The sequence below is a fragment of the Ambystoma mexicanum genome, chromosome 8 (assembly GCF_040938575.1).
Source record: "Ambystoma mexicanum isolate Mex_15411 chromosome 8, UKY_AmexF1_1, whole genome shotgun sequence".
Classification (NCBI taxonomy): Eukaryota; Metazoa; Chordata; class Amphibia; order Caudata; family Ambystomatidae; genus Ambystoma; species Ambystoma mexicanum.
Window position 1 is genome coordinate 424548712 of NC_090929.1, and position 11170 is coordinate 424559881.

At 49.7% G+C, this 11170-nt stretch overlaps 1 protein-coding gene across 2 annotated transcripts in view; it reads left to right on the forward strand.

Annotated features, from left to right (window-relative positions):
* EXOSC10 (exosome component 10) overlaps window positions 1-2154 on the forward strand; it is a 1010963-nt gene extending 1008809 nt beyond the window's left edge. Inside the window, exon 25 of one of the 2 annotated variants that reach the window (XM_069609938.1) lies at window positions 1165-2154. In XM_069609938.1, the coding sequence (XP_069466039.1) occupies window positions 1165-1195 (31 nt within the window). In that variant the 3' untranslated portion in view covers window positions 1196-2154. The remainder of the gene's footprint in view (window positions 1-1164) is intronic. The other variant, XM_069609939.1, reaches the window with a different exon arrangement.
* The last annotated feature ends 9016 nt before the right edge of the window (window positions 2155-11170 follow it).

The window sequence follows — 11170 nt, forward strand, 5'->3', positions numbered from 1 at the left end:
CTCCCTCCCTTGTGCCCTCCTAACCCCACTTACCTTCTTTTTTCTTCTTGTCTTGAGAGCGAAAGTGCTGGAAACACTTCTGTTCCCAGTGCTCCCGATGACCGCCATGGAAAGGAAAAACGGACTGTTTTCCATTTCCCGACAGCCATTTTTTCACTTTTTTTTTTTCTGTTTCGAAAAGCGGCAGCATTTCTAAACGGAAAAAAATTCCAATAGTACCCCGGTCTAACGGGCCGGGGTACTAATGGCTATAAAACCCTCGGCGGCAGGCCAATACCACCCACGGTATTGGCCCGCCGCCTCGGGTCCTATTGCCACAGTAATTGGTTCAGGTCGATACCAACTCCCTCCACACAACACAGTATTTTCTTATATACTTTAATAGCTGTTTGCTTGTACTTATTTGAGTTTCTTGTTTTAATGTTAGTACTGTATACAAATAAATGAATATATTAGTACAGTAGGTTAGTTGTGGAACTAATTGTACTACGATGGCACCATGAACCCCAAGCAGCGTGAATTCTGACTGCTCTGCTACGTTACCATTGACAGTGTTTTGGTCTAACTTGGTAGACATCCTGGCCTCCCACTAAGGAGAGGTCTCTTCACACCCCTCACCAGATGGCTGTGAAAAAAGTCCTTAACGGATTGTATCCAGGGTCTATTTTATCTATTTGTTATAAAATTCGATATTTTTTTTTATATCTAATCTGGTACAGATATATATGCATGTTTAGCGGGAGATGATGGTTATCTATATTTGGCATTGCCTACTTCTCCACAGTACTCCTGGATTCAAAGGCCTGCTCTCCTGCACCCTGGTTGACCAGAAATACATCCCTCTTAAATGAGTGTCTTGTTTTCCCCCCCTCTACTCCCTTTCTTGGTCCAAAGTAACGTGTGACCTACATTTCTGTAGATACCTCTACATTGTTTTTCATGGCTTTCTAGCTTATAACTGGCAGATAAACGGTCTATTTAGCAAACCTCAGTGGCACATGGGCAGAGTAGTGCCATTGGTAGTCTGGCATTCTGTGCATGTGGCTAGGATAGATAAATGCAACCTTTGCACAAGAACCTAAATCGTAAAGATACCTTGATCGTTTTTGTACTAGCAGAAAGAAGTTGGCGGACATGTCTCAAATATCTGTTTTTTCACCACAGGGGCTTCAGACACAGCTGGCCAAAAAGGTAAAGCCTAGAAGTCAAGATCTTGGGACTGACCAACCTGAGACCATCTGAGTGGCTAACATAAGAGCGGCCGGTGCTGCAGGATTTGAGCTGGATTCTGTTTTTAATTAAACAACACTTAGAGGAGCATACAGCTTCTCTGCCTTTTAGCATCAAATTTGTTTTATATTTTTGAAAAGTCCTTCACAGGCGCACTTTGCATACCGAATATCCATTGTTCAACACATTACCCTTGTATGTATATCTTTTCCCTGAATGTCCCGTCTCCCAGGTACTCGTGCAAATGTGCTGAGCAGCTACAGAGTGAAGGAAGATGTGTGTTAAACAGGCTGCTGCATGGTCGCTACCAGCCCTACCCGTGACACACATCTGTCTCGCGTAATGGATAGGCCATTTGTGACGATTATTGAGAAGACGAGGGGTCTGTGCTGTTCCAAGTATTCCTGGTGCAGAGATTTACAATGCAATACAATTCTGCATCCAACGTCTGGATCCCTTTTGTTGCATAATGTTTCTTTCCTTATTCCACCTTTTATTAGGGCGAGGCTGCAGAACATCCACAAGATTTACTTCCCATATTCCCTCTCTACTCAACAGCTTGTGATATTTTTCTGCTGTTTTAACTTAAAATTGACACTTCTTTTTTTTTTTAATCTGTTTTTCTGTTGCGTTGTGATGAAAAGGGATATGGATGCCATTCCTGTGTTAACACCTTTGAAAATATATCTGCTTGCTCTACACTCATTGACTGCATATTTTATGGCAAATCTGCCCTGACGGATGGAAGGAGGCTGGAGGGGAGGGAGAGAAGGTGCTGAAAATCTTGCAATCATACCACACAGAGAATTGTTTGGGAAAATTAATAGAATGAGTTGTCATTTTTAAATAAAATATTATGAGATGTTTGTTCTTCTGTCAGTATCAAGGGGAGCAGAACATCACCTCATTAAATTTGCAAAAATAGTTGTACCGTGTGAATTGATATTGTCTGGTGCACCCCCAACATGTAGCTGCTATATGCTGCAGAGACTGGCTGTTTACTTGCAGTCTGCACGGCTTTTAAGCCCTGCTTTGGCTTCCCGTAGTGAATAAATGTTAGTTTTATAAGAATACAAGACAGTGACTTAACACCATAGCAGTAAGGGTTGTAACATATATTGAGAATGAATTTCTAATGTGTCCAGGTTGACACCAGAAGGGAGTCATAGATATGATGGATGTATTCTTAAAGATTAGAAAAATTAGTTAAAAAAAAAAATAGGACATTGTGGTCATCGTGCACAGTCCTAGCATCAGGAGAACTGAGTCTTAAATCTACCTATAGCAAGACATTCAATAAGTGTTCAGTATTAAGTCCATGGGGGACGCAACAACATTTGCAAATCAGTCTTGCTTCTTGCTGGCGTAGCCTCGGTTCTCTGTCCCCTCTTCTGATGCCGCACAAAACAATTTGTAGTCCAACAAATCTGTTATTGCTTTTATCATCCAGCTCCGTTCTCCTGATGCTATGACTGTGCACGATGGACATGATGTCCTATTTTTCAGAAAACCTAATTTTTTGAATCTCTAAGAATACACCCGTCATATCTATGACTCCCTTCTGGTGTCATAGATACACATTAAAAATTAATTCAATATATACACATTAAAAATTAATTCTCAATATATGTTGCGACCCTTACTGCTGTATACCTACCTTAATTGTTTTCTGCAAAGAATAATGCAATGTACCACAACTTTTACATTTTATATCTTCAGTACTGACCGATGATCTCTCACAATATACCCCCATAGCATATTCATCGTAGGCAACTATTTTGGCCAGGCGGCTAGAAATTGAGCCATAGTATTCAGTAAACAATTTACTCTTTTATGAATACCCTTGAACACTTTTGCAGGACTATTCCGGCAAGCACCTTGATGAGCACGTATTGAATTAACCTCCCTCAGATTTACATTCCATCAAAGGTGTATATAGTGTAATCATTTATTTTTTAACATTAGCTGCATAGGCGTTGCAACCCTTATACTTCTGTAAGGATCAATTTTCTTTTTATTCACAATAGCACGTTCTTGGATACGATTCTTAATGGTTCACTAGAATAGCCCTGATCAGGGTTCTTATAACCTCCCGCATTCTAATGACTAGTTTGGGTGGTAAATCTCCTATCACGGGGAACAAGAGTGATTCCGGTATACAGCATGTGCTTGAAAAAAAGGGAGATGGCAAAGACTAGTCTCTGGGTTCCTTTAACTTGTACAATAAAGCTTATTTAAACATAAAAGGTTGCTCGCGAGGAAGGAGCGCACGTTTGTTTACTTATGACGCCACGTACTACGTGCAATGTCATTTTGTCTTATAATGCCGTCACAAAATGGCGATTCTTGCATTAGCAGATCAACGCCGAAAGGCTTCTCAAAGACGGGCCAGACTGTTAGGACATTTGTTCTAAAGGACTTTATAAAACTATACTTTGGGCAATATAGAAACTCCAACTTTTAGTATAAGGTTGTACCACATGATATTAGGGTAGCAATGACAGAGCACCCATGCTTATCTTAGGAGGGGCGAGGGCTGTAGAGGGGTACAAAGAACTTGTAGCATACATATGGTCCAAAGAAACACTGATGTCTTGTAAAAATAATGGGTTATTTGATATATATACATAGGAAAAGAGAAATCTTTAGAAAGGTAAGCACTATTATAAGTCGGAAACAATTATGAAAACCAACACACTACTGATGGTAAGTAAACCAAAGTATCAACCTTATTTAGAATTGCAGCATGCAGTTCAGGGTGAGTAAAACCTAGTGTTACATATTTAGAATGGCAGTATGCTATTCAAGGGGAATAAAACCACATTTGTAGACTTTTAGAATGACCGTATGTAATTCAAGGTAAGCAGACACTATTGGTAGTAAACTGTTACTTATTCAGTTTCAAGAATAATATAGCTACCCACCCTGTTACAAGCAAGAACCTTACAATACTAAGTAACTTACTCTATTTCAGTAATAATACAGTTGACCTACAATGAGAGGAAGTTCTTTGCAACACATGTAACTTGCTCTGTTTCAGGAATATGCAGTTGCACTAGCATTACTTTCTAGAGTAGTGGAACACTTCAAAAATCAGCAATAACGTATGAATTTTCAGAATGACAGTATGCACTTCAAAGATAAGTAAGAACTCAGTATTACACATTTAGAATGGCAGTATGCTATTCAAGGTGAGTAAAACCCCATTGCTAATACACTGTTGCACTTATTCAGTTTCAAGAATAATACAGTAATATCAACTCTGTTACCTTCTAGAATAGTGGTTACTTTCTAGAATAGTGGAACACAATTCAAAGGTAAGTACATAATTGTGTGTACTTTTCAGAATGTCTGTAAGCAGTTCACAGGTAAGTAAAAACTTTGGTTATCGCTGAAATAGAATACGTCACAGTTACAGCACTAACACATATCAAGTAAGTACTTTGCAACACTTGTTCTATTTTCCAGTAAGAGGCCTTATACTTTAGAAGTCCTTCCCTATTTTAAGGCATGAGCGATATCCGAGGCAGAAGGGGGCCACCAGTGGTCCAGTGGGCAGCAGTAGGCCGGTCAGAACAAGGTGGAGGAAAGTCAGAGTTCCAGAGGATTTCTCGTCCAACACGTACAGACGTTAGTTGAAAGTGCTCAGGGACTTTGTGGAAGGCTGCCAGAATGTATTTCAGCATTAGGGCTGGACGAACAGTTTGGGTGAACTCCCAACTACACGAATTACCACCCTAGCCACACAGGAGCGACACAAGACTTTAGGTAAGTATTATCCTCAGCCATACAGTACTTCTGCAGTGAAGAAGAGTTTTCAGATCGACGCCTTCATGATGCAGCAGCACAGGACCCGTCTCTGGATTTTTGGTCGTGGTGACGAAAGACTGGACACTGGATGGGAACTTGCAGCAGCAGTCGACAGAAAAGGTTCCAACAAAGGGTTCTTTGGTGCTTCTCGCAGCTCTGTGGATTTGGCGCCCTTTTCAAGGTACCAGATGTAGAACGGCTGTCGTCTGATCGATTTGCCTCGCAATCTCGGTCCAGCAGTCTTGTGAGGGGACTTCAATGAGTGGACTCTTGCTTCTGGAGGTCCCGCAGGAGTCTACCATAGTTTCAGTGAAATTCCTTCATGGGAAGACTTTGCAGAAGGTCCTAGTGTATTGGCTGTTTGCAGCCCAGGAACTTCACAGCTAGTCGTGGGATGTCTCGAAATGCAGGTCTTCTTGAGACTGGTTGGTCCCACCAACCTAAGGGTCTTAGTTGTCTTCGGGACTTCTGTCGCGTGGAAGAAGTGGTCAGCGCAGGCAGCAGTGACACAACAGGCATCTCTGGCCGCTGGAATCAGCTACAGCCGTCTTTTCATCCTCATCGGATTCAGATCCAGACCATTTATCCAGGAACCCAGCCAATCCGCACACATGCTACATTCAGACTTTGGGGAATTCAAAAGTTAGATCTGGTTGCAGGCAGGAAAGCCAGAAGACAAAGGGCTGCAGAGTTTCATACTCCTCCCTCGTTTCCTATATTCACAGACACTCTGGAGCGACGCTGAAGAAAAGAATCGAACCAGTACCTCCCCTTCTGCGGCGCGACAAGAACCGAGAAAACGACCAGCACACTAAAAATGGTGAAAAACGAAAGAAGCCACTACTCTAGATCAATGGTGACCCTTCTGTGCATTACCGCAGCTGGTTTGAGTGCCTACAATTATAAATGACACAAGTCAGTATGACGCATCCTCTGCCACCAGCCATAATAAGTTTGTCATTGTAACAGAAATGTTAAGGAGCAGTGAGAAAAGGGGATACAGAGTAACCCTTCCCCCAGCACTCCACATAAGGTGGGGTGTGCTGCCCTCACAATATAAAATGTAGATAGGATACTCTACCCTTGAACATGTCTTCTGCAAGGTAAGTAACTCCAACAGAATGTTGCTGGGAGAAGGGATGCAATCTTTTTTTTTGTTGTTGAGCTATTTAAATGTATTTAGCCATGAATAGAACTTTTCACAATTACAAACATACATCAACCATTTAAAATAATGTACATACAATTCATCCTTAAAAATGTATCAACACATCTTTCTCCAGCATGGGGTCTGGCATGGATTCACATGCTCATGAATATTCCCCGTCGTCAGGCTGGGAATCCTCGGTAAAGAAAAAACCAGTATCCGTTTCGTTTCTGATCTGTCTTTCGTAGTAATAACCAATCACTGGTCTCTGCGTCATACTGACCACAGCCAATGACTGCCCTCTACCTAAGCACCGCCTCTGGCAGCCATCTTCAGATTTTTACCGCACGTTCATGTGTTGGGATCCTCGTGCTATTGCTCTCGAGCGTTAGTGCTATTTTTCGCGCTTTTTCACAAAAAACTTCGATTCTTTCGGTCAAAAGAGCCTCAAGCTCCACCGATCCTACATCCGATCAACGGGGACCCGTGTCGGATTTATCTGTGCCCCTCAAGGGTGAAGATTTCGTCGAGCTACACTTCGGAAGACTCCAGAAGCTTCTCAGGCCCGGTCTCGGAGATGGCCCAGGAGAAGGGAAGCTCGACGCCCGGAAAGCTGTTCAGGGTCTGCCCTGGATGCCAGCTGCAGAACGTCTTTAAGGAGGACGAACACTCTTTCTGCCTTTACTGCCTTCATGAGGACAAGACGCACGTGGAGAAGGACTGTGCGTTTTGCGGCAACATGTCGGAACGGACCATGAAGGACCGCCATCAACGTCTCGCCAACTGGCTGGAGGGTAAGAGCCCGTCTTGCGAGAAGAAGAAGAAATCCGAGCGGTCTTCTAAGACCTTTGAGGGCGCCCTGGCGACGGGGGCCCAACATAAGGCCAAGCACCGCGAGTCCGCTGGCACCGGGAGCGCCGAACGGTCGGGCTCTACGGGCGCCAGGCAGGGCGCACCCTCCCCGGCACCATCAACCACGAGCCAACGCTCTGGGTCGGGTAAGAGGAAGGCCGAGCACCCGGCGAAGCTCCTGGAGAGGCCCCGGTCGAGCTCTAAGGCAGAGGAGGAGCGTGGCAGTGCCCCCTCCCTCAAGGATAAGGCGGTGAGCGCACCTAAGGTGGTGAAGGCCTTGATCCATCCGACCAAGCCCTCTATCGAAACGGTCGCGGCGGCCCTGGCTCAGCCTGTGGTGGCTGCACCAGTGGTGGCGACCTCCGGGCCCAGAATCTCCCTGCCTCCTCGGAGGGAGTCTTCTTTTGTGCCCATCGATGGGACCCCCGTGAAACCCTCCGTGGGGAAGAAGGGGGGGCAGGGCGTCGTCGTAGATTCGGCCTCAACCTCAGAAGAGGAGCTGATCGAGGTCTTAAGCCACGGCCTAGGCGTGGAAGAAGGCCAGCCCGTCGGAATGGACCCCGACGCAGGTGACAACGACATCGTCGAGGATACCGACGGGGCCCCTGCTCGCCCGTCGGACTCCCCTCTGCCAGCGCCGCAAGACAACTCGGCGGCCATTTTGTTGGCCATACAGTCCTTATGCTCCGAGATAAGGACGAGGCTACCGTTACCGACGGAGGAACCTCTCCCGTCGGGGGATCCAGAACCGGGACCTTCTGGTGTTCCCCCTACCAAGAAAAGAAGGATCCATCCACCACCTCCTTTTCAACCGTCGCGCCCCGTCCAGCCCTCCTCCCCGTCCACCCGAGGGGATGATACGGGGACTGACACGGCAGCGACGGGTACGGACGACGAGGCATACGACGAGGATTTTCCGTCGTCGCCTCCCACCAGGGCTTCTCCGCCCGACGAGATCGGATCTTTCCACTCCATGATCTCCAGGGCTTCCGAGCTTTTCCAACTCTGCCCTGAGGAGAAGAAAAAGGAAGGCTTCCTTTATCAGCGGCGCGAGGCCAAGAGGAAGACGGTCCTCGCAGTGCCTCTGTTGGACGACATTTGGGATGAGGGCCTTTCCCTCCTCAAGAACCCTTCCACGACGCCAGCTAGAAGAGACCGGTACGAGAAAAAGTACCGGGTCCCGGACACGGCCCCCCTATGCCTCCGGGCGCAGCCTACCCCAGATTCCGTCGTCTCCGCGGCAGCCAGGAAGAAAGCGGGGGGGGGGTGCGGCCTCCACATCGACTTCCCCGCCGGACGGCGAGGGAAAGAAATTGGATGCTATGGGACGTAGAGTCATCTCGTCGGCAGCGACGACGATTAAAGCGGCCAACGCCTTGGCTATCGTGGCCCGCTACGACAGGGAGCTCTGGTACAAGATAGCTCCCCTGCTGGATTTTCTGCCGGACGACAAGAGGGCGGAGGCCCTGGAGATCCTGCAGGAAGGTGAGGTGGCCTCGGACCACGCCATCACCGTGGCGACGGACATCGCCGACACTGGGTTCCGCCAGCTGGGCAACGGCGTTTGCCTTCGACGTCGTGGATGGCTCAAAGCTACGGACTTCCGGCAGGACGTACAGACCAGAGTCCTGGACATGCCCTTCGACGGGAACAACCTGTTTGGGAAGACAGTGGACGATTCCCTTCAGGCCATCAAGGCGGATACTGAGACGGCCCGGGCCCTTGGAGTCCTGCAGCAACGACGGACGCCCTTTCGGAGCGGCGGAGGCAAGGGCGCCTCCAAAGGTTCCGGCGGCGGTTTCGCTTCCTACCGTCAAGCGGCCCGCTCGTCGTCGCAAGAGGCCTACAGAGGACGAGGCAAGTCTAGCGGACCCCGCCGTCGTCGCCAAGGAGGTCAAGGCGGCAAGGCTGCGTCCAAGCAGGATTGAACCGGCCGTGGGGTCGGGCCCCCACCGAAGCACCCTGGTGGGAGGCCGGCTAGCGGGCTTCGTCGGCGTGTGGGAGTCCATCTCCACCGACCGTTGGGTGCTGGACGCCCTGGCCCGGGGCCACGCGCTCTAGTTTCAAAGAAGGTGCCCGCGCGTCCCCCCCGTGGCCAGGAAAGAACTTCACGTCCCTCAACTTCTCCTGGAGGTAAAGGCGATGCTCAGAAAGGGCGCCATCGAACTCGTCCCAAAGAGGCTTCGGGGCTCCGGAGTCTACTCGAGATACTTCCTCGTGAAGAAGAAGACGGGAGGATGGCGCCCCATCCTAGACCTGCGACGTCTGAACAAGTTCATCAAGGCGCAGAAGTTCCGGATGGTCACCCTCCAGCACGTCCTGGGTCAGCTGGAGGAAGGAGACTTCCTATCGTCGTTGGATTTGGAGGATGCCTACTTCCACATTCCCATCCTAAAGGGGCACCGAAAATTCCTCAGATTCGTGGTCCAAGGGCGTCATTACCAGTTCAAAGCCCTTCCCTTCGGACTACGGTCGGCACCCAGGGTATTCACCAAGTGCCTCGCACCGGTGGCGGCGCAGCTGCGCCGCGAGGGGATTCACGTCTACCCCTACCTGGACGACTGGCTCATCCGCGCCAAGACGAGGGAGCTCGCCGTGGTCCACACGGCAAGGACCGTCCAACTCCTCACGGACCTGGGATTCTCCGTGAACTACGCCAAATCCCACCTGGTGCCCGCGCAAGTCGCACTGTTTCTGGGAGCGAGGCTCGACACGGTGTCCCTTCTGGCCTCCCCGTCGGAGGAGAGGACCAGGACCATCTTGGGCAAGGTGCAACGGATGTTGGTGGCCGACGCGGCCAAAGTGAGGTCCATCAAGTCCCTCCTCGGGATGATGTCTTCCTGCATCTACCTCATTCCCATGTGCAGGCTCCGGATGCGCCCGTTGCAAGAATTCCTGGATGCGCGCTGGATCCAGACGACGGGCAGCTTCGAGGAAAGGATCAAGCTCGACGAGAGTTTCCGACGAGCGATACGGTGGTGGGGCACCCGCGCGCATCTGACGGCGGGCATGGACTTCCAGACCCCAGCCCACCAGGAGACTGTGACCACGGATGCCTCCCTGGAAGGGTGGGGAGCGCACACCGAAAATCTGCACGCAAGGGGACTCTGGCTCCCGACGGAAAAGTCCCTGCATATCAACGTCCTGGAGCTCCGTGCAGTGTTTTGGGCCCTCAGGTCCTTCCTTCCGTCCCTCAAGGGCAAGGTGGTGAGGATATTCACCGACAACACCACCACCATGTTTTACATCAGGAAACAGGGCGGAACCAGGTCCCCAGCGCTATCCAAGGAGGCGCAGGACCTGTGGCATTGGGCCGTCGCCCAAGGGATTTTTCTGGTGCCGTTTCATCTGGCAGGGATAAAAAACACCATCGCCGACTCACTCAGCAGGGAGCTGCGCTCGTGCCACGAGTGGGAACTACGGCAGGATCTGGTGGATCGCCTCTTCCGACGGTGGGGCACACCCCAGATCGACCTGTTCGCGACGGCGACGAACACCAAGTGCCGGAGGTTCGCCAGCAGGTTTCCCCAGACGAGGAGCATGGGCGATGCTTTCTCGTTCCCCTGGGAGGGCCTGTTCCTCTACGCGTTCCCTCCCTTGCCTCTGCTAATCCGGCTCGTCAACCAGCTCAAGAGGTCACGGTGCAGGATGATCCTCGTCGCACCTGCGTGGCCGAGGCAGATATGGTTCCCGGACCTTCTGGACTTGTCAGCGTCCCCGCCGATCAAGCTGCCGGCGGACGCGGATCTACTCTCCAGGGAAGGAGGCGCCATCCTCCACCACGACCCGAAGTCGCTGAACTTGCAGGCCTGGCTCCTGCAGCGCTAGAGTTTGGAGGATACGACATACCGGCCGATTGCAGAGAGGTTCTTGCAAAGGCCAGGGCGTCCTCGACTCTTAAATGCTACGGACACAAATGGAAGAGGTTCTCTGTCTGGTGCCACGCACAGAAGATTAACCCTCTACGGATTACGGCTCCCCAAGTACTGCCGTACCTGCTGACGCTGGCCAAAGCTGGTCTGGCACACGCGTCCATCTAGATTCATCTTGCTGCGATCTCCCGATACACCAGAACCACGGGGCGGGCGTCCTTGTGGTCTCATCGTCTGGTGAAAGAGTTCATGAAGGGAC